This window comes from Lottia gigantea (genome assembly GCF_000327385.1).
Source record: "Lottia gigantea unplaced genomic scaffold LOTGIsca_154, whole genome shotgun sequence".
In the NCBI taxonomy this organism is placed as follows: domain Eukaryota; kingdom Metazoa; phylum Mollusca; class Gastropoda; family Lottiidae; genus Lottia; species Lottia gigantea.
The window spans coordinates 99,778-125,202 of record NW_008707862.1 but is presented as its reverse complement, the minus strand read 5'-3'; the positions used below and the strand labels follow the sequence as shown (position 1 = coordinate 125,202).

At 34.1% G+C, this 25,425-nt stretch overlaps 1 protein-coding gene across 1 annotated transcript in view; it reads right to left on the bottom strand.

The window, feature by feature from the left end:
• Nucleotides 1–12,162, bottom strand: part of LOTGIDRAFT_61540 (hypothetical protein) — a gene marked incomplete at both ends in the record, with an annotated part of 60,472 nt that extends 48,310 nt beyond the window's left edge. Inside the window, 4 exons of the mRNA XM_009050744.1 lie at nucleotides 6,856–6,939; nucleotides 9,961–10,016; nucleotides 10,662–10,700; nucleotides 11,928–12,162. Of these exons, the coding sequence (XP_009048992.1) occupies nucleotides 6,856–6,939; nucleotides 9,961–10,016; nucleotides 10,662–10,700; nucleotides 11,928–12,162 (414 nt within the window). The remainder of the gene's footprint in view (nucleotides 1–6,855; nucleotides 6,940–9,960; nucleotides 10,017–10,661; nucleotides 10,701–11,927) is intronic.
• Between the last annotated feature and the right edge of the window lie 13,263 nt (nucleotides 12,163–25,425).

Below are 25,425 nucleotides of genomic sequence, written 5' to 3'. Positions count from 1 at the left end.
AATTACAAATTTTTTGTTTTTTGATTTAATTACAACAATTACAATCAATCCAAAAAAGTAGTGTATCCATCGGCCACAAAAATTGGTCGGCCCCTGAAGTAATGACGAAGCGTCAATTGACCAATGCCGCATTTGAACATCCGGTTTTGAGGCTTATTTAGAGTTAAATCACTTTGACAAGGAGCAATTATTTATTTATATTTCCGTTAGTTTCCGGATTATGTAAATGAAGTAGGTCACGTTACCTTATATGGTAAACGTTCAAGAATGCAGAAGTTGACTTTACAACTCTCAAGAATACAGTGGTCGAACTTACATCTTTTACGAATGCAAAGTCAAGAAGACATAGTTGATAATGTCAATAATGCAAAGAATTCATTTTCGTAAAGGAAAGTTTGAATGGTGTCTGATGTGAAATAAAGTTTGAAAAGTAAACTATCAATATCTCTACTTTGTAATTAGTACAGTGACTTTTTGATTTTAGGAAGGTTTATTTTGTAATTGTGTAATGTTGAAATATGACTTTGTAAAGTCGAGGCCTTGTTTTCAAGTTTGACTTTGTAAAGACTTCTGGCAAACGATCCTCCTCCATAGTTTTCCACCTACACCAATAACTGGAAATTGTTTACAAGTCTGTCGTTTTCATAATGACTTAAAACCAACACCCAATAAAACACAGTTTAGCTTTTCGCACCCCAAAATAACACCCGAACTCTGAGGTCTTAACAGTACATAATATTCAGCTGGCTTGACAATGTGTAAAAAATATAACTGAAAAGAGATAAGAGTCAGCAGGTTTGAGTTGAATCAATCAATAAAAGTGACTCTATAATGAATAGTGAACAGATAACTAGTGGTATTAATTTGTATATTTCCCTATATTATCATGGTCATTAGCGGGTTCTAATTACGTGGAATAAATACTTGTCAGTGTTCAACTTTTATTATCTCTGACACCTCAAGTACACATAATCAGCTCTACAAATTAAAGATGGGTTCCCTTATTTATATTCATGAAAATGAAAATGATAATACTTATATGAATAGAGAGTAGATGTGTTTTCATGACTTCGCAAAATACCAGTTTGTCTCACATGCCCATAATTAATTCATAATTAGCTAAATTAGAACCGAATTACCAGCAGAATTCCAATGAGTGACCGATCAAAAAAGGTCAAAAAGTCTTTTTTTTTGATTATCCAGACTGTATATACATGGACATTTGTGATTGGTTATAATTATCTTACTTATATGCAATAAGAACATAATGATATGATTAAGAATACACCATAATTCATTAGAAACACTAATTAATCAAACAGTTTGCTTAATTTGACCCTAAAAAATAAGGAAAATAAAAAATAAGCCAAGTTTACACTGCCAAAAATTAACCCTGTCAAGTTTGTTAAAAAAAGTGGCAGTGAATACTGGTTTCAGACACCAAGCTAGTTTCAAGTGGGCTGAGTTCTCACTTTAGCATGTTAAAGATCTCTCGACAATTGGAAATCGAAAAAGAGCAGGCCAATACCACTGTCCTGGCAAAATTTCCCTCATTGCTGCCTGCATGGCATTGTCTGTCTGAATTAGCCCATATGGTGCAGAAAAGTAGGCCGTAAAACTCTATTCATTTCATTCCATTTTAAGTCCTCACTGTAAAATATCAGTGCAATGTGAACACGCCATTGAGCCAAATTGTTTGCACTTTGACGTGACAAAATTAACCATGACTTCAAAATCATGGCTTCCCTCTTTCATTGGTTGTCATTTTCATCAACCAAAAACAAAATGATATTGTGATTCATATTAACATTGTGGTGGACAGTTCTGTTCATAGATACAGGGTACCTATTAATCAAATATATGATTGTCAAATTGTAAACTGTCATATAACTTGTTCATCTCATTGTTTTCTATCTGTAACTGTACAAGTTGTCCTGTTCATATATTTCACACATGACAATTTACAATGACAGCTAGTGTGTATGAGAAAGTTCATATAATGGCCAATGTCTTTGTTAACGATGGTTGTTTTCTCTTGTCTCCTCTAACCTTAATAGTATAAGCTTACATGTTTCAAAAAGTTGCAGTAAACATTAATTCTGATTTCATGTTTACAACTTACGTATGTATAATACTTTTTAAAGATAGCTTGCCAGGCAAGGTAACATACGCCCACTGGCAGCTGTCAGAAATGATTAAACAGTCTTTAGTGACTACAGGGTTGCACAATATAGCTAATAGAGTGAAACGTCAAGTCAGACACGATATTTCGGTGAAATATTATCCGATCATCACGAAAATCAATATGGATCATCTTCATAATGACATTGACATACAAAATAAAAATCAAAAGAATCTGTAAACAATTGTAGCCTGTAGAGTGAGCACGAGTTGCACAATACAGCTAATAAGAGTAAAACGTCAGGTCAGACACGATATTTCGGTGAAAAATTATCCGATCATCACGAAAATCAATATGGATCATCTTCATGACATTGACATACAAAATTAAAATCAAAAGAATCTGTAAACAATTGTAGCCTGTAGAGTGAGCACGAGTTGCACAATATAGCTAATAGAGTAAAACGTCAAGTCAGACACGATATTTCGGTGAAAAATTATCCGATCATCGCGAAAATCGATAGGGATCATCTTCATAATGACATTGACACACAAAATAAAAATCAAAAGAATCCATAAAGAACTGTAGCCTGTAGAGTGAGCACGAGCCAAATGTGAACCGACGGACCGACGGGGTGATTACAATATACGCCAATCTTACGTGTGGGCGTATAAAAATAGGCATTCACCAATCTCCAGAAGTTTCTGTAAAGCTGAATCTGTCTCTGTAATGAATGGTTTAGATGTTGTTCTTCTTCTTGGGCCCAAAATCTTTACTTCGGGCATTTTACAAGTCATGTGATTAGTGATAGTAACTAGACATTCACTAATCTTCAGCAGTCTGTAAAGCTGAATCCATCTCAGTAATGAATGGGGAATACCATTGTGTCTTCTTGTGCAAGACTTTTTCATTTTACAATGATAGCTATGATAAAAATATTCTAACTTCCAAAATATAGTCATTATCAAATAAGCTTATATATATTTTTCTATGAATTATCAATTCTTATAAACCTGTACACACAGAATAGAGGGTACAGAAATAGTATCTATATATCTTGTGATTTAATGTATTTGTCCCTAAATGTTTTTCAGCACATGTACAGCAATTTTCAGAAGGGCTGCAACAATTCTTGAAGTTGAGATTTGATACACTATACAATACTCATCAAACAATACGATTTATTGCCATTATTATCGCGATTCATTTATAAGAACGAGATATAAGACTTGAGAACATTTAAAAGTAAGGAATTGTGAAAAAAATCTCAATTTTAAAAGTCAGAAATTTTTTTTTTGCAAATTTTGATGTGAAAATCATACTCGGAAAATGAAAACATGACACAATTTCTTATACACACAAGGGGATTAAGAATTAATCATGCTGATACATCTCGTTTATTTTTATCCAACGCAATGCATCAATAAGAAGGAAAGAATCGCGGTTCATCGGTGAATCGTTGCAGCCCTAACTTTCAGTAATTTGATGTCATCTGATTGCAGATTGTAAAAGTATGAATACAAACAGTTCCAAATTTTGTTCTTTATTCAGTAGAATCAACTTCAATTTAAGTTATATGTCAACTTGAATACAAAAACTAAAAAAAGACATCACATTTTAGAATGTTTCAAATATATAGTTAAGAAATATAGCAGAAGAGAATCCAAGCAAGTCATATCAAATTACTAGAATAAAGTAGAAATTAATTAAACTAAAGAAATAGGAGAAAAAAGGTTGGTTAGAGGGTGAATTCCCCTAGATAGATTCAGACTTGGTTATTTTCTATTATCAACTATTTATTCCTTTCAGCCTGCAGCCAGTTCTTAAAAAAGAAGTCTCTGAATCAACACACGGTCACACGCAATATAATATTTCTATCAGAAGATGTTTCTTATTGCATCAAAAGCATAAATAATTTTATTTAATTCCATTAGTCTTGTAAAGTTAAGACATATAAGGCTTATGTACATGTATTCTAATTGATTTCTGTATAAAACTATCTCTAAGTTGATAAATTACTCACATTTTCTGATTAAATTCAGATTGAAGAGATAGATGCCCTTTTTTTTTTACCAATCATACTTTAGCCTCAGAAACAGGAATTTTTTAGCTAAGCTAATCAGTAATAGTGTTCACGGCTCACCATCGAAATTGAGCCTTCATATTCATGTGTGTCCAGAATTATCCACGTTAGAAAATTAAAAAGATGAGTCACTGCTATACATAGAAAAGACATCTATAGAAATTGAAAAAGAAATTCCTAGTGTGAGATATTTTTGAAGGAATTCTGCTATTTTCTAGTACAGTACTTCTGAAGGCCATTTTAATGTACATATATTCCAGACCCAAATTAATTCTCAAAAATGGCGCATCTATCCCTATAAGATTAAAGATTTTAAAAGTAACTTGAGCTGGGTAAGCTTCTGAATTAAAACCAAGTATTGTCATACTTCAAATCTAGTCCTTGAACTAGGAAATGAATGGAGTTTTACATCCTACTTTTCTCCTCCTTAATGGCTAATGAAGAGGGGCAACACCATGCAGTGTGCGATGAGGAAACTTTATTTTTAAGTACTATTTCAAGTTCATAGAAACTGTGCTGTAAAGCACTGGCCAAGGTCAGCAATCATGGACAGAATAAGTCTGACTTGTTTAGTAAAATATCATCTTCTGTTTATTCTATTCACAAAATAAAAGTGAATCATGCTTCCGTTTTGAATTGAACCCTGACGCGCAAAAATATATGTGCTTGACAAAAGATTGATGGAACAGAATTATTTTGAAGTAAATTTCCTTTTTAGCATGCCACATTTCATTACATCATAAGGCCAATGGAATGTTTTGTATCTGTGCTATATAACATGATATGGAACTCTACGATATATATATAGCTATTACCAATATATGGAGATATTTAGTTATCTCACACCTGTAAGCTGACTACTCATAAATTATTCATTCTCTCACCAACAATATCATAATATTGAACAATCAGTTAAACCAGACTGCATAAACAATGATTTCCTGTGTATAGTATAATCAAACCCAGAGCCATGTGTACTTTCTATAGACTAAACAGTCTTTGAAACAGAATAGGTAAAAGAAATAATTTAACCGTATTATATATTCTAAGCCAATATTTCATTGAAGATTAGTCTAAATACCAGTAGATATTAAACTTAAGAGCCATTTTGGGGGTTTGGTTTGAGTCTTGAATATATGTAAAGTCTTCAGTACTAGAAATGTACAAAAATCGCATAGTTCCTTCAAAAATATCTCAAACTAGGAATTTCTATATTATGGATGTCTTTTCTATTTTCAGAATCTCAAGACAAGTCGTCATTTTAACTTTTAAACACAGAAAATTCTGGGCACACGTGGATTTGAAGGCCAAAATTTTGTTTCACAATTTTACTGATTACCTTATAGAGCTAAAGAAACTTTCGGTTTCCGAGACTAACGTATGATCGGTACACGGATGTCAAACCTGTCCCATTTACTTAATATGTTAACTGCACAGCTCTTCTCTGTCCACAAAGTAAGGACTCATACTTCTGCTGACAGAGCTCCATTGGCTACCCTTAGCACGTATGAGAATGCAAATCTGGCATCAGAATTGTCTACAAGACAATATAATATTCTTTAACAAGCAACCTGTCTGTATATAACAATAATAGACAAATCATTTTAATATGTGATAAAATAACTTGACCTCAGACAGAGTTTTAACCCTTCAGCTATATTACCATCAAGATCTATTTTATTGAATGTTATGTTTTCATCCTGATGTTTCAACTCTGTTAAAAGGGTTAAGTGGTTATTTTATGTGTTTTTAAGTGGATAAATGTTGTCATAATATTTTTTTTTGCATGATGGATTTTTAACTTGTTTGTGATAAATTAAATTTTAAATTTCACAATGTATTTTTTCTTTTATGTAATAAAACAAGTTTACATGTATGTAAAATTTGAACCGGTATACATCGGTTCAACTCTGTTTGGAGGGTTAAGTGGTTATTTTATGTGTTTTTAAGTGGATATACTGTCATAATATTTTTTTTTGCATGAATGACAGATTTTTAACTTTTTTGTGATTTATAAATTTGATGATGTATAAATTCTTCTTTTATGGTTAAAAAATAAAAATATTTTTAAAATTTGAATTTTAACAGGATTAAAGAGGTTTGCTAAATTTTGTATGTGTATCAGAGACACTAATAGGATCAATGCATCATTTCAATTTTCAATCAAAAGTCTGTGGCTTATGCAATTCCACTAAAACTAAGTGTTTGATGGCGTCAATAATCACAAAATATGCTTATCATGTAAGGCACTTAAGAAATGCAGAAATCTAATTGAAAACTGAAATTGTGCAAATTGATGCTATCAGTGTCCCTGATACACATAACAAATTAAGAAAATCTCTAACAATTCCGTTTAAGTAAATATTTTATGTGTAAGTGAATATAAACTGTCATAATACTTTTTGTGTATGATTGATTTTAACTTTGTTTTTGTGATTTTGCACTTGGTCCCATTTTTAATGAATTTTTTAATGAATTTTCTACCCTTATCCATAAATGTAAACCCATTTATCTAAAATTTGACTTTGAAATTTCATAAGTTTACAAGCCAATTGTGTATTTATATACATTCTATACAAGCTGAAGCTTATGTTTCAAACTCCCCATGTATGCCATTATTGGATGAAAAGAAAGGCAATTCTCTACTCACCGGTTCCAATGCTCTGAATATTAAAATATTTTTAACTGCTTCACTTAGTCGTTGTCTCTGAACATCAGATTTAGGGTAAACAATCTACAATAAAAATAATAGTCTTATAAGGAGTATGGTACCAGTATATAAAATAACAGATTCATCTAAAAAAAATTCAAATGTTTTCAAATCGATTTATAATATTTTAAGTTCTTCTTAACGAAAGGGCATTATGGCATCAGAAGAAAATAAAACATGGTTTATAGTAAAAATTGGATATTTGACTTTTTTTTTAAAAAGTACTAGTCAGGTATCAATTTAGTTTGTGATCTAAATTTCTAGTCCGTTATACTTTAAGGTCAATATTTTTACAAGTTTCTGTCTCATTCATCATTAGTTTACATGTATGTATTAGTCCCCTCTGGCAAACTGATAGAAGCCGAGTCATACAGCATAATATAGAACTCTAAACCTTTCTACAAGGAAAACAGAGTCTCTTCTTACACAGGTCTTCTAGAATGGTTAAGATTTATTATTTATAATAAAGATGTGAGTTATCTAAAACTTGATTCTCTTATTTAAGATTAATGATACCAGTGGCCAAGGTGTTATCAAAGTCTAGGCATGACCTGCCTTTCAACAAGGCACAATAGTATTTTAAAGGAATACTACCTCTTAGAATGGACATCAAATTTAAAGTCTCAAAATTGGTCAATAAGGGTATTATCAGTTGGACTTACCAGGTGTTCATTTATTGAACTCCTAGCTTAAAACTGTTATTTATTGAACTCATAGCTTGAAATTGTTTTCATTTATTCAACTCCTAGCTTGAAACTGTTATTTATTGAACTCATAGCTTGAAATTGCTTATCGTTTATTAAACCCATAGCTTGAAATTGTTATCGTTTATTAAACCCATAGCTTGAAACTGTTATTTATTGAACCCATAGCTTGAAATTGCTTATCGTTTATTAAACCCATAGCTTGAAACTGTTATTTATTGAACTCATAGCTTGAAATTGTTATCATTTATTAAACCCATAGCTTGAAACTGTTATTTATTGAACTCATAACTTGAAATTGTGTTTGGTTATGTACACTCTAGTAATTTATATCAAATGTAAAAGTTCATGAACATTTGATGACAGATTAACTACTATCCTATTACAGTGACAATAAAAAAGTAAATGTTTTATTTAAGGGTTTCTGTGGGAAAGTAGAAAGAACAAAAAAGGATATAAATGAATTTCAGCTTAATATGTAAAATTTAGAAGAGTACAAGTAACATAGTAATTAAAACATTAACTGTGTCAGAAAAATACCCTAGAGGCCCATACTAGCTATTAGTTATAATGTCAAGGTCATGTTTTAGCTTAGAGGGCAACAGAAATTTTAATATAAAGATAAATGTTGTATTCTATCTGAAGCTAATCTAGTCCTTTATACTGCTATCTTGATTGATGCAGACAGCTTACAACAGATATAATATTTATTATGAAGCAAGTCTGCTTCCGGAGATGCCTAGCTTTTGTCAAGTTAGTCATTTGCGATTCTCTGTATGAAGGGACTAATTCCCTAATAAAGGGATTATGAAGAGGTTGTCAAAATTTTTCAATGTGTATCAGAGACACATAAGCACCAATTTGCACCATTCCAATTTTCAATCAGACTTTTGTTGTTCCTGCAATTCAACACTAAGTGTTTGATGACGTCACCAATTGCAAAATGTGCTTATCACATAAATCCATTCGCAATTAGTGACTTCATCAAACATTAGTTTTAGTGTAATTGCAGGAACACCAAACGTCTGATTGAAAATTAGAATGGTGCAAATTGGTGCTATCAGTATCCCTGATCATACCAGTATACATAATCATAACTTTTTTATTTTGAAAAGTAAGAAAACCTTTGTACAATCACTTTAATAATAGTACTGATTTACTGAATGCCTATAAAGTACATAGGATTCTATATAATGCTGATCAGTTCCTGTCTTTCCAGCCTAAACTATTGTTATATTTCATTACACAAAACAATCCTGTAATGCTTAAAATATAATAGATAAAAGCTTTTGAAATGCTAAAAGTCAAAGCAAAATCTAAACCTTTTATCTTGTTACAATTTCTATAAAGTTTTTACACAAGTTTAACAATTTAATAATGTGTTGTTCTTGTTTAAAAGGTAATATTTTCAGAATTAATTGTCTCATAACAAAAGGAGAAAAGGAAATTGCTTATGGGGAACAGGAAATTTTATCATGCAATGTTTTAACAAGTGTTACAATACCGGTATGCCATTAAATGCCTTGTAAAGTCTAAATGTGCGAATAGACGATGTACGGTAGTGCTGGGTATCGTCAATCATGTCACGACACGATACATATCGTGATATAATGGTCATGACACGATACATATCGTGATATAATGGTCACGACACGATACATATCGTGATACAAGGGTCACGGTATGATACATATCATGATATGGGGTAATGGGATAAAAATTAACATTTTATCTTCAAAGTTTTTATATATATATTAATTTATATCTTTATAACTGTGATATTTGGTAATATAGTTGATAGAAGTGGTTAGCGTCCACTGTCTTATAAAAAGTTTCTAACAAGTTTGAACTGTGAAAAAAAATGTTACCTGTATATGATAAAACAACTTATAAAAATCCCCACTTTTTTTATGGAATAAAGGGTATCGCCAAGTATCAATACACAATGTTGTGATACAATACGCGTATCGTGGCTTGTTGTATCCCGACACATCGATTCACTGATATATCATGCCAGCACTGATGTACGGTGTCTGGTACAGAATTACCAGACACTGTATATCGTCTAATTGCGGCTTTAGTCTTAAAAATCATAAGCTTAATTATTTTTTATCAGGAACTCTTTAAACTTATATATTATATATTTAAAGCTTAAAGTAAGCTGACCGTAAGCTTATATAGTACCGTAAGTTCACTTTCAACACGAAAATCTGACATATTAGCTTTTAGGTTATAAATTAAATATCATATTCCTAAACAGAAACAAGATTACCCCTCTGAATAACTTTAAGCTTATAGCATGCTCAGTTTCAAGCTTTAAAAGTGAAAAATGCTAACTTACTTTATCATCTTCCCCTAATTCTTCATCAGCCTCTGGATCATATCTCTCAGCAGAAACTAGAAAAAATAACAAAGTTTATTACTGAAGTTCAATTTCTTGAGAGAATTCGGCTTATTGAACTATCTTGTTGAAATAAGAGTATCTTTTTTCCAAATCTTTCCACTTTTTTCTAAATGCTAAGCTACCACTATCAAATTTTAATATGGATTTTGTAATATATACAGAGATGGTTCCATTCAGGTTTTCAGTCAGACGTCTGTGGTTCCTGCAATTCCACTAAAACTAAGTGTTTGATGACGTCACTAATCTCGAAGGGCCTTATGTGATAAAGCATATTTTGCGATACGTGACGTCATAAACATGTATTTTGCAAGAATTGCAGGAACCACAGACGTCTGACTGAAAATTTGAATGGTGCAAATTGATGCTATCAGTGTCCCCGAAACACATAAGAAATTTTGAAAACCTCTCTACAATCCCTTAAAAATGTCCATAGACATCAATTCATAAGGAGTCTACTTCAATTGAATGGCTTTTATTGGAGATTGTAAATAATTCCCTCAGAATTCTTTGGAGTAGAATTTAATAAAAGAAAAATGAAAACCAATTGAGGATTTGAGAAAATTTCTTTACAACTGCAATCATATTTGATACTGGTTTTAAAAATACACCTGAGGAATTGTTTAAAGCCTGTCACTCACCTGATTTTCTCCGACTGGCATATCTAGAGGGTGGGGGTTCTGTAATGGAAATAAAAAAAGATCAAACTATAAGCGTATGTGTATGTCATGTTTGTTAAAATAGCATCTAAATTTAGATCCTAATGAACTCAGGCAGTCTATTTCCAATAATCCGGTACCGGTATGTTAAAGTGATACTACGTCTTAGAATTAACGTAAAATTTAAGAATTTGGCGAATAAGAGCCAGTAGATATACCTGGTGTAATAAATAACATAACAGGGTCCTTATATAATCTGATAAATCCAAAAAACTTAGTAAATATCCATAAATATGCAATTAACTATTGAAAAACACTTAATATCAAGATTAAGCGTTTTTCAATAATTACTTAGTTTTATGAATTTTCCAATTTTCCAGATTTTACAGGGATTCTGTTGTAACTTTATGACACCAGGTAAGCTAACTGATGAATATATACTCATATTGACCATTTCGAGAAATTAAATCTTATGTACTGGTACACTTCTTAAGTGTAGAATAGAATTTTTTGATCCAATATTTGCATCACATATTGGTTGGTTGTTGTGGCATGGCCTATGCCAGTGCTAAATAAATATGGGAGTGATTTTGCAACACCTGGAACATTTGATCGAAAGACCTCCTGACATGGTGAGTGTGACTCAGGTATTTGTTTGCATTTAAAGAAAATTGAAAGAAAGTAGGCAAGATCTGCATAAAGGATAGTCTAATGAATGGTAAGCACCAGCCCCTAGGTGTTTTGGCCTTATTAAATTTTTAACTAAGTTTTTCATGATTCATGACCATTAAATTCCATTTTAAAATATCACACTTTCCCCTTTGGCTTTGCTTGTCCTGGACTGAGTAGATCTATTATCATATTAACAAATAATAATTTCTTCAGTGGCAGCGCCGTCTGGACAATTCCTTTCATCAGCGCAAGGCCATCTTAAATTCTCAGCAGTATTGTGGAGTTGACATTTTAATTCATACAAATATAGGCCTAGGGTATTAACAAAATTTCCTGGTCAGAAAGCTGCAGGCCCTCATCTCCTGCAAATTCCTAGATGTAGTTCTACTGCTGTAATCTAAGTATGGAAAATATTTGGTTTGGTTTGTTTCATTTTATCACTGCAATTAGCCTTTTATTAGGTTATGTTTTTGCTCTGTCATATCTTTCCTATCTCAGATCTCTTTTCTGAAGTTAGACGGTAGGTCGAATTACCACCATAAAACATGGCCCTGCTGAGCCCGGAGGGACACTCACCCATTGGTTCGTCATCGTCTTCATCATCCGTCTGCATTGGCTCCGAGGTTGTTTCTGGAGATTCGACAAACCTGACGCCACCCCTCTTTTGATATTTGTCGACATTTTTACCATCGTTTAGTTTATTGAAGTAATCCACGGCGAATTGTACCAACTCTGGTGGTCTTTCTCGTAAAACCGCAACAGTAAAATCTTGCAAGAGATCAGTTAATCCGGCTGGAATTTCGAAATTCATACTGCAATATGCACACTCCTAAGATAATCCTCAGCAAAGCACACCAGCATCACACAAAAATACACCTTAATGAATCAGAATTAATCCCATAATCAAGTTATGAGTAAACTTTTACAGCATGACTTCTATCCTCGCCATGTAAGAAATATTATCATACCAAGGTTACGGTAACACATTGACGTCACGATTTGGGAAGTGCGAGATTACTCCGCGTCGAGACAGATACCGTTACGAAATTCCTGATCGATTTGTGGAAATCTTTTCCAATTTTATGACTCTCATTCACATAAATGTCATTGAATTCACGCAAAAAAAATTAATCAATTTTTCCAGCTGGTTTATTCTGTTAAAATATGTGGTACTATTTTCTGTCTCGGAGAATATCAAATATGTTGCGTGATTAGGAACAGTAGACAGAATTTCACGGTTTGTAACAACTCGCATTGTCGTTTAGTTTCGTTGACAGTTTGAACGAAAATCATAATCAACAATCATTACAGCTTGTCTATCGATCGATTCGGTCATCACAGCTTTGATTTGTTCATTGGGAGATCGTTTATCACGCTTAACACCTTAAAATCATAAACCATCGTCTGCTATTGGAACATTTTTCAGAGGTTAACACCGGGCGGTGTTGTTTTTTTTAATTACCGAACAATATTCCCTGGGGGCGGATCTCGTTCGAGGATACGACGGGAAATGGTAAAATCGATGATTGATAAAGTGTTATATTGGTTAATGTTAGCTTTGCATTTACATGCTAAAAAATATTTGATTTTTCATTGGCCGGTCAACAGCTCAGTCAGCTGTCAAAAATTTCCCAGTATTACAATAGACTATTTGAGGAATTTCAAGGCCCACAGGCACATACGCACAAAGAGGCGGTTGTTTTGTCCCTTAGAAAAATTAACTGTACCCCTACTTCATTTTCAACAAATCTAAACATATTATATTTAAACATTTTTGCCTCAAAATATGTGTCAGAAAGCACTAAAAACAAATTTTTTTTTTGAGACCTCCGCAAAGTAAAGTTGGCGCATTTTGAATTTCGGCCTTCACATTTTGTCAGACTGTTCCCCTAATTGTAGTCTAGGGAGGCTGCCCACTTCTTATAGCTTGCTAAATTCTAATAGGGCCTTTATATCGGATAGCGTAAGCTATATTGTTTGTTTTCAGAGCCTATGGAATTTGGGTTCGTAACAAATTTCATGTAAAAAAATAGAAATAGGCCTACAAATAAAACCTTGTTTTTAAAAAAGTCTTAAATGTAAAGTCTATGTCATGACCTTTTGTTCGAGTTTAAATATCTGATGTCCAGCCAGACATTCAAGACAGGAAAAATAACGAGCCTCAAGCATATATAAAATAATTATTTAATCATATAAAGATGGCATTTGAAGACTAGATATAATTAGTTCAATAAAAATCCTAGACTTTCATATTGTAGACTGAAATGGAGATAATTCCTTTATATTCCTTCAGAAACACTTTACTAGATCAAAATATAACATCACTATAGCAATTATCTTTGATGCAGATTAGCACATGAGATTGTGACATTATAGGACTGTAATGGTTTCCAGTTTAATGGTAGCATGATCTTAAGCGAGTGTCGTCATAATCCCGCCTAAAATATCCTGAATAGGGACCATAGATGCACATCATACGGGAATGGGAATTATGACAACGTAACCTGCCGAAAAAGTACACAATACAGTGTTCATAACTCGTGTTTTCAAGCATCACTATGCAATGTTTCAAAGCAGCGTTATGCAATGTTTCTCAGCAAATATAAAAGTGTCTCAGAAGCTCAATGCAATGTTTCTCAGCGAATATAAGAAACTCTTAAACTGTACCCCTGTTTTGTTCGCTCATCGCTACACTAACCATGTAATGTTTCTAAGCAACTCTATAAGGTGTTTCTCAGCAACTCTATGAGGTGTTTTTCAGAAACTCAATACTAAGCAACGCTATGTAATGTTTCTCAGCAACTCTATATGGGGAGTTTCTCAGCAACTCTATATGGGGAGTTTCTCAGCAACTCTATGAGGTGTTTCTCAGAAACTCAATACTATAATACAACACTTTGCTATATTTTTAACCAACACTTTTGTGGCTTTTCTCAGCAATTTTATGCCGTGTCTCTCAGGTGGTGTTTTTAACCAACATTATGTAGCGGTTCCATGCAACAGAAGAAGGATGCTGTAATATATTGCGGTTCCAAGTAACGACGTGCAGCACGGCACGCCAGCCTATACAATTAAGCCATAGGACCCCTAATACTGTTACTGCAAGAAGGAAATGAACATTTTTTCATTTTTTAACAATTAAATTTGACGAATGGAAATAGAAATCATAACATGATGTTTTACAGCTAAAACGATCCTGTAGACATTTTCTCGACCACAAATGAGACATTAATTTGACAAATCTAGAAAGCAATTATCGACCGTCAAGAAATATAAAATGTGATAAATTCAGATAGACAAGACATGACTAGATAGTGGTCAATCATCCTATAATTCTTACATTAAACTTATTCTGGTCTACATGAATGAGCTCTGATGGTTAAAGTCATACAGTCATTGAATTATCAAGTACAATTTTTCTTATACCGTATTCATTCTAATTGAAGACTCTGCCCTAATAAACGCCCCCCCCCCTCCCTTTTATATTGACCCATGCCTGGGTACTGAATACTTATAGCCGAATATATCAATTACAAAATGCAGATCATATATACCCACCCACCACCCATCAGTACCGTGGTACCTGCGTCATATAGTGTATATCAGATAGAATGGATTGGTGTCAATTGAAGAATTTTGCAACAAAATTATCGCCCCTTTCTGAAAAAATGCAGCGCCCCCGGGGCCTAAATTAGAATGAATACGGTATATGATACTAAAAATATAAAAAAATAACTTGAATCATGATGTTACTCAGATTTTCATGCTATGCTATCTTCAGACAATTTTTACAATGAAAATACTTTATTATTGTATTATATATAATACTATAGGCTCTAGTTCATTGGTTTCCAACCTTTCTCTGCCTTCACACCCCTAGAGTAATCACCTGGACCTTTCAAACCCCTAAAATTTTTTTCATTCACATTTCCAGCATGTGTTGATGTGAGGTGCTCTCTCAATTCAAAATGAATTCTTCTCCTACACTAGTTGGCCACACCCCTAACATCCTAGTCCCACACTCGCAGGGGTAAAAACACCCCAGATTGGGAACCGGGGCTCTGGTGTTATCAACACGTTCAGATTTAAAAATCAGAAGATGCAGGCTAAAGAGGGGTTCAGGTGTAACATGACGTAACAGATAGAATTTGAACGAAACTGATAACAACCGTTATCTAAGAGAATCTGAGTCAACGTAGTGAATGTCGGTTTAATACTTGTATATAAACGAAAATTGCAGAGGTTCTTTTCTCCGGAGATGCTTTTGTCCGTCTACCCAACGAAAGGGAGTCGAAAAAATCCTTAAAAGACAAATGCCTCCTTTTCTTTCATTCCAGATGACCTTTGTACCAAATATAATTTATATAGCTTGAGCGAATAATTAGATGAAAATATCCCTAAAACTTATCAACGACTTGAAGCAAGAATCTATAAAAGGTCGCAGTTCAGAACCACAAAGAGGAAATAAACTGAGATTTATCAGTGCTAGTCGAGAAACATTTCTATATTCAAGAGAATGACAAGACCAATTCTACATTTTTATAGTTGCAACATGGTTGGAGACAGGTTTTTCCAGAAGCTTTTGTATTTGATAGCAAGCATTAAAGATGGGTTTCCTTATTTTTTAGTGTCAAATTAAGCAAACTATTTGATTAATTGGTGTTTCTAATGAATTATCATATATTCTTAATCATATCATTATGTTCTTATTGCATATAATTAAGAGTTTTAACCAATCATAAATGTCCATATAGGTACAGTCTGGATAAACAACAAAAGACTTTTTGACCTTTCTTGATCGGTCACTCATTGGAATTCTGCTGGTAATTCTCTTCTAATTTAGCTAATCATGAATTAATTATGTAGCCTACATGCGAGACATACAAGTCATTAGAACACCTCTACTTTCTATTCATATAAGTATTAGCATTTTCATTTTCATAAATGAAAATAAGGCAACCCTTCTTTAATTAGTGATCAAGACAATACGTCAATTAAAACGGAATTAACACGATCCATCCGGATTTTTTAGGGAAGTTGAAAACAAGCTGTTATAATAGACACCGAGATTTCGATCTTCTTATGCGTGAAAGAGTTAAGGGAATGGTACTAGAGTAATGGATTTATATATCATGGTTCGCCATTTTTGGGGTTGATTTGGTTCTTGAATTATGTAAATAGTCTTCAGAAGTATTGGAACTGCGGATAATTCTGGAAACACATAGATTCCAAGACTTAAATTTCGACGGTGAGCTGTGAACACTTATTAACGATTGTCTTAGTTTAAAAAATGTCTGAGATTTTCTGAGACTTTGACACGATCATTGGTCAAGCGCATAGCGAACTTGTTCCCTTGGGTATAAACCTTTCCTATGAAACGTGCTTATGTGAAAATTTCTATCAAAAGAGTAGGTGTGAGTCAGCAATTTCTGTGCTATTTCAGCCTACAGATAAGCTTGGGAGAAGAAACACAACTACAGTCAATCATAGGCTTGACATTTCCTTTATGATGCCACAATTATACCGCGAGATAGAAAGCTGGTCTGCCAAAGCTGACACAAAGCTGTATGTTCCAATGAAGATTATTTGCTAGCGATAGAGTATCGATCACCCAGACTTGGCACTGAATGCCAGGAACTATTTACCGGTCAAACCACGAGTTGGAGATTTCCAGGATAAGAATGTCAAAGTGTATTGATGATTCCATCAATTATTGTATTTTTCTCCTTAGTTAGAATAAGTGCCATGTTGGTTTGTATAAGTACCTTGTTCCTAGGTATAAGACGATTCTTTACATACTTAGGTGATTGGATGTTAAGAGCATTGATGGCTCGAGGAGTCAGACACTTGCTTTGTCATTGGGTGGGTACTATGGTGACTTGAGGAGTCAGACACTAGTACTGTCAGTGGGAAGGAACCCTGGTGTCTCGAGAAGTCAGACACTTTCTGTGTCGATGGGAGGGTACCATGGTGTCTCAAACTTCCCCTGTCCGAAAAAGATCTCATGGGGTCACAGATAAGCTTCAACACTCTTTGTGAGAAGTCTCATGGTGACCCAATGAGTATGACACTTGAATTGTCAGTGAGAGGGTACCAATTTTGGCCAAGTATAAATGTTTGGTATCCATCGAGATCACATATTATGTTCTCAGTAATAAGGTCAATTGGTATCCATCGGGCAGGGACTCAGATGCTGAGGCTCTCAGAGGGAACATCTCATGGAGTTTCGAAAACTAGGGCGCCTTATACTGTGCAGTGGGAAGAGCACACTGTGTTTCAGGAACAAAGACAGCTTCTCCCTCAGAGGCTTTATTAGGGAGCGTTATATTATTCAGTCCATGGTCCTGGTGTTTCACAGTTTCTAGGTTTGGAGGGACACAAATTTATCATTTTACAGAATTGCCCGTGAGTCTCACTCCCGTGACAATTCTGTGACCCCTACTATCGTCTACCAAACGGTTGCCCTTTTTTGGTCGTGAAGTAAGTAAGGTACCTTTACTTTTATTCATGAAAATGTAGCATTTTTCGAAGGTGATTCTCAATAATAACCCGTAGACCGATTTATCACGGTTTGAAACGTTGTAATGATGTATTGGTGATGACGTAATAGTACGGTTATCAGGTATGATTTATTGTGATTATGACAGTTTATCAAACAGACAAGATATTCTACTAATTACACTACTGTTATATACATCACACCTATAGCTTGTCTCCTAGCAACTCTAAATTATTGCATCACACAATATCACAATAGTAACAGTTAGTAATATATTACCAGCCCTGGCATCGCGTCACACCGCAACCGTCACATTGTCTGTGTGAGACGCATTGAATATTATGTAATATGCATCAACATTTGTTAGAACAAGGATAGTTTTGGTAGACTAATTTTCAAAATTTCCATGGTATAACTTATGTCTTGAGTTTGGAATGAGTTTGAAACGCTCTAAATCAAACAAATTCAGAGTTTAACGTACTACTTTTCTGTACTTTATAGACGTTCTCCCTTCAAGGTCTCTAGTTGTATGGTGCAAAACCCCATTGCATTTCATTCAAGGCAATAAACATCGGATCTGTGATAGAAATGAAATGAAATAATTGAAATTTGACGTCCTACTTTTCTGCGCCATGTGGGCTAATGAAGACGGATAACGCCATACAGGGTGCTCTTTTTTCGATTTCCAACTGTCAAGGGATCTTTAACGTGCACAACCTGTAGCACACGGGACCTCGGTTAATTGTCCCATCTGAACGACTAACGCTTTTTCCACGCCCCTCTTACCTGCATCACTGACAGGGGGAACCCGTTTTAAAAATCCGAAGGTGTTATCTCGACCTATGTCGGGACCCAACCCTGGACCTTCAGGTTAGTGAGTTATCTGATGTAGATCAGATGACAACTAAATCAACAGTAGGATAAACAAGTTCCTAGATTTTATTACACTATAATTCACTGCTTCCGGTCGATGATTGTTAAGTAAATCTTAAATTCGATTTAACAATGTTTTAAGAAGACTGATCAAGACTTTCTGTAGAGTTTTCTTTCAGATAAAATCACGATATGATAATATTTATTTAACACGACATCCATTGATTCCTGGTTTTATCTTTTATTTCATTTACAGGAATTTCCTTCCCGATTCTAAATTTAGATTATCCATTCATACTTTGCAATACTTTTGATCAATGGCGGTTAGATGACATAGGGTAATGTCCTCAAAAATATCGAAACGTTATAGCCTATTTATGCGATTTTATATACATAAAATACGATGAAATTTGATTTATTTTTATTCTTAGAGGTTTTTAGAAATCTGCAGGCCTCCAGCTGTTCTTCCATTGATTTACGTTCGTCTCTTGAGTGTGCTTTTTGCTTTGTCTTAAGCCTTTTCTGTTATATTCCCTTCCGAATCCTTAGTCTTAGATAAATATTTTCGATTGGATATGGAGACTATACCAGGGATATAAAAACGAAACGTTGCATTTAAAGTCACATTTCAGATAGGTGATAAGGCAAATAACCCGACAATACTTGTATTAGCTTCAAATATAGATTGGTCAGCTGCATATGTCTAAACCAAACCCTCATCCGTCATACTTTCTCGAGGTAAAACCCGCATTCGGGATACAATGGGTCAGCTGTAGCAATCTTGTCAAGTTGAGACAGACCGTCCTGTCGTTGTTCACAAGTCCGTTAGGTAGACTTAAAAGATAATAAAATTTTCACCTATGAAATTCAATTTACAGTGCTCATTGTGCCCTTATATCAAAGCTGTTACTGTTGCTATAGAAATTAAGGGGCCGATAATCAAATTTTAATTATCAAATATAATGTGTTAAAAATTAATTAAAAGGGTTTGGTTAGAGTCAATTTGGAAGAGGGTTGGGCATTTTTAGTCGGGTACATGTACTATGGTATCATGGATCGCTCCACGGAGAAGGCCTTCCTGACAAGCCTCTGATGCAACATTTAAATTACAGGGCTCCTTGCACTGATCGAACTCTTCCACCGACTCGCTGTCTTTGGTTGAAGTCTTGTCCCCTCTTCGTTTAAAGGCGTAAGATACCAAGAGCTTGTGTAAAAAGCTAGGAATAGGCCAACACAATTCACAACAGAAAGATTGAACGCAAGGGATTTGTTATGTCTCTTTCTCCTGTGGACCAACTAGACTCTAGAACAAACTTGATGTCTTGACCCCTCTTCGCTGTATAGCCTTTTTAGTGCTTTTACATAGGAATGTCGTTAGATACCAAGAGCTTGTGCGAAAAGCTAAGGATAGGCCATCAATAGTGCCCAGATATATTGAACCCAAGGGATTTGTTGTTTCCTCTATCTCCCGTGGACCGACTGGACTCTTGTACCAACTTTATGTCTTGACCCCTCTTTGCAGTAAAGCCTTGGTAATCTTAGATAGGAACGGCGTTATAGATACCAAGAGCTTGTGTAAAAAGCTCGGGTAGGCCTTCATATAGCACAGAAAGTTTGAAGCAAGGAATCTGTAACATGTTGTGTCTTCGTCTCCTTTAGACTGACTGGACTCTTGCAGCGACTCACTGTGTTCTCTTAGTTATGAAAGGCTATGAAAGTTACTTAGAGCTTACATAAAAAGCTAAGAGTAAGACTACATATTATAGCCCATCTAGATGTTTGGGGACTCGTCGACTTAAATAGATTGGGGTCACTCCCACAGAAATTTGTATTGGGGTTGAGGTATCCTTACCGGTTGCGGTTGTTTTAACCAGATGGGAACCAAGGATTACGTTTTGTCTTCATCTCCTGTGATTAGACCTTGTTCATCAACCAGAAGACCTATAATATGATACAGTTGGAATAGAGAATCTCCTAGGAATAATGAATATCATGATTTGATTTCTATCAAATAATTAATCATTCTGTTGACCTATATCACTCAATATTCTATTACTATTACCATTTTTCACTTCTACCAGTTGATTGATATCAATTGAAGGATGCTGTCAGATCGAGAAAATTTGACAAGAAAAATAGAATTGAATATTCCGATCTGCATAACTTATAGAGCTCAACAATATTACAAAAATAAGAAAACTTTTTAAATATTCATTTAATCGTTTTTGTAAAAATGAAATTGAGTTTCGTTAATATGAGAAATAAATCAGAAAGGGTCAATATTATCAATGTAACTGTGTTATCTGTCGAAATTTTTTGTTAAAGAAATGAAATGAATGAAGTTTACGTCCTACTTTTCCGCACCTCATGGGCTAATACAAAACGATGAAGTTGCACAATATTTGTTGGTGCGCGAACACAGTTTTAAATATCTGTCGCTGGACCTTTGTCATTTTGTGTAACAGAACGGATCAATTTGTTTTGCCTTGAGCGGATATGTAATGATTTGTTACAAATGTTAAGAAGACAAGACGACAATCGATTTAAAGAGATAAATCACAATATATCACGAAGTCCGGGCTTCTTCAACCATGTTGAGACAAAGCCATATACCAACTGAAACTATTAATCTCACATAAAGTTACATAATTCTAAGTTGTGTGGAACCAAGTCAGAAGCAATTTACGTGTCAAAATAACGCTTTTTTTGCGATCCAATACTTGTCATGATTAGCTATAAAATTTATCACGTCTGCAAATCGAATCGAATTGTAAATTTGTCATGAAAATCTTTCCCCACTTTAGCAACATTAGGCAACGTTCGAGGGTCTCCATGGTCCGTTTAGTTTAGAAATAGCTAGATCAATTGTATCCTTTTTAAAAATATGATCATTGTATTTTATTATTATTTTAGACATCATCAGCGAAATCATCTGAAGTCTACAACCTGAACATTTAAATTGCTACTGAATTTTAATGAAATCCAAAACAAAATTTAAATAGTAACGTTTTATATACGTTTTGTTTCAAGGGAGGGAATTCTATGCAATTTTATTTTCGACCACTGAGACTACTTATGAATTGTTTTTAATCCAATTTTTGGACCTTAATCGGCTGGAGATTCGATTTGGTTCGAGGAAATATAAAAGGCAATACCTACTCTTCTGAGTACAATAATACGAAGGATTGCACAGTGGTATAATGAGAATCTTTAAAATTAAGAGAATGCTCACTAGCTTGAAAACCCATTGTCCCTTCGTCTTTATCTTCCATCTACTTCACATAGTCTCATCTTACCTTTACTTCATCATTTCTCTACTTCCCTCCCCTTTCTCGCCTTCATATCTTTCTACTTCTCCCTCTAGTCTCTGTCACATTTATCCCCCCCCCCCCTCCCTCTGTATTTCTCCCTCTCTTTTTCTTCATATTATCTTTCTCCCCGCCTTACTCTTTGTCATTACTCTACTCCTCCCTCATTTTTCTTCCCTCCACTGTCTCTTCTTCATTTATTTCTACCTCCCCTCTTTATATCGTTTCTATCTTCTTCCCCGTCTCTTTTTCATTGCTTCCTTCTCTATACTCTATATTTCCCAATCTTTCCTTGATATCTCAATACTCCCTCTTGTCTCATTTCTCTCTACTCTACGAAATTATCGTTACCTCTTACGGTACGTTTTTATTGGATGTGGATTGCAGACAAACTGTATTTCAGATTTTAACTTTGATAAGGAATCTTTCAAACGATATCATGCAGGCAATTACGGGTATATAAAATAAGACCATATTTCAATAGACTGAACGCTTCTCAAAGAAGATTATGTACATTCAAATCAAGTGAATATTATCACCATTAACCTGTCCACTTCATAATCGATTTCTCACTTCGGCCACATCAATCTCATATCAAGATTAGGGCGGTTCGTCAGAAGGGGATTAGTTCGTTCAAATGTAAAACATTTCTATGTCTAATGAAGGAAAAGTCGCACCACAACATTGTGCAATGAGGAATTTTTGCTCGTAAAAGGATCAAAACCTCTTATTCTTGATTGATTGTAAATAACAAAACAACTAATTAAATAACACGTATATAAACATTCAGATTTAAAACCTCATAAAATATTATATTATACGTGGTTCAATGTTCCTTTTTCTGCTGATGAAAATGAAAAACCTCATACTGTATTATTATACGAGTTTTTGGTTGAATAGGTCGGAGTACTCAAATTGTTATACGAGATTTAAATTTTCAAAGAATGAAAACCATGTATAGCGGTAAAAAATAATAATAAAAAAATATTTTAACAAAATACGCATACATATGCGTTATTCTCGAAAAGTAATTTCGCGTCATATATGGTCAGACGAGGTTTCAAGCGGTCACCCACGCCATTTTATTTGCAAATTTGTATTATCATATTTAGAATAGAATCTAGATTGGCTGCCCTACGCCGATAATGTAATGTAACAACTAGGATTGTTCAAGACATCTTGTTTCCAAATGGGAAATACGACTTACCACATATTTAGGTGGTTTTGAATGCTATTTCCTTCTGGGAAGCTTACCTTTCCCATTTTTCAGACATAATTAACAAATACAGAATAAGCCTGTTTTTTTTTCAATTTCCGATGGTTTAGGGATTGTTATCATTCACAGAATATCCGTTGTTCTTCTGTATATTACTGATCTAACTTTATGACCGCATTGGTTTATAAATGTTCCAGAAACAAAATTGATTTTTTCTGCCCCGAATTTGATTAATGAATGACAATGTCATGCAGTGTGCACTGAGGGAAATTTTGCATAAATTACACATTATACTTCTCGTTTCAGATTTCTTACTGCAAAGGGTTGATGATAACGACAAGAGTATTTATACCTATGTCAAGATCAAACCCCTGATATCTAGATGAGCCAACAAGGATGATACTGGACAATCCATACACTTTAAATTACAGTTAAATAAAATGAAAATATCTATCCATTAGTAAATGTCTATTCATAAGAAATGGTTTTTATTTACAACATCATATACAACAAATACATATATTCACATTTATACACACATTGGCCTGTCTCCTAAATTATTTCATATCAATATACTTATATCTCCTGTGTCAAAATTTTACACATCCACTGGTTAGCAAAATGAATGAAGTTTTAGATCATACTTTTCTGCACTATGTGGGCTAATAAAGACGGGCAATGCCATGCAGAGTGCAATGAGGAAATTTTGCCAGGACAGCGGCATTAGCCTGCTCTTTTTCAATTTCCAACTGTCGAGGGATCTTTAACGTGCATAGCCTGTAGAACACAGGGCCTCAGTTTATTGTCCCATCTGACGACTAGACGCTTTTCTATGTCAGCCCATCTTACCTACATCACTGACAGGAGGAATCCACTGGTTAGCAGAGGATCTTCATATAAAAAGGTTACTAAGCATGACTATGATATAACACTTAATCAATGAACTCATTTTGATGTTTTTTTCTGTTGATTAACATTTACACTTTCTTGTACAACATCTGATGCCACTCTTTATCTGAGTTCCTAAATTTTTGGTTTAGCACCCCTCATGGCTAATGTTTATTTAGTATTTTGATTCCAGCATATGATCTGAAAAGGTTGGTTATTTCATCAGCAGCCTCTAGAAATTGGAATTAAGCCAAACCTTTATTTCAATGTAAGCAAAGCAGCGGTTTCTATCACAGGTTCTATGTTAAATAGCACATGGTATAAGCCTTAAGTTCTTCTTTTTAACTCACTTGGTACCTTCAAAACATTTTAAAATATCGACCACACAAAACTAATTTAGCAGTTAATAACAACCAGTTATATTAAAATTTGTAGCAACTCTAATGGTCTTCAACTGCATAGATTTCTTGACTTGTTTATTGTTTTCACATTAGTCTTGGTGATCTTGGACTCATCATTTTGGCCTTCACAATGTCAATTCTTCACCAATAGCAAAGACATATTTTGGTATTAAAATTAGTTATGGTGATCTTAGACTTGATGTTTATTTGACCTCTACACTGTACTTCACAATGTCACATCTTCACCAACAGCTGACCAACCACAAATCCTGCTTATTGCACACAACCCAGTTCATTCACATTCATTATATCTATACTGCATGGCTTGTTTAATACTATCATGATAGGAAGCTGAAGCATCTACTCCATATGTTGACCCACGAGCACCTAAACCTGCTGTAGATGATCTTTTAGTTACCTGAAATATAGTCAAATCACTGTAAAATAGTTTCATTTCATTCTACACATGAATTTGCAATCCCTTTACATAATGACTTTATAAGGGTGAAAGCAAGGTTCAGTGGTATTACATTGCAGTTTGTGAGTCAAAAACAACACCCCTTTTTTGCAATCCAATTTTTCCTGTAATGGACCAAAAGCAAAATTTATCCCAAAATTTAATTTTTTCATGAGAATTTTCTGTCCAATATAGAACCCTCCGTAAGAGACTAGTATGTATTATTGTCCACAATGAGTATTAAAGTTTTCCATTTCTGCAACATCTTGTACGAATAAAGGAAGACAACTCCATACATTATGTGATATACACAGTACTCTGGAAACACCACTAGTTTCTTTCGACTTTTTTACAACTTTCTACAAAGCTCTAAATAAACTGAGATCCTTGACAGTTGGAAATTGAAAAAAAGTAGGCTAATAGGGCTGCCCT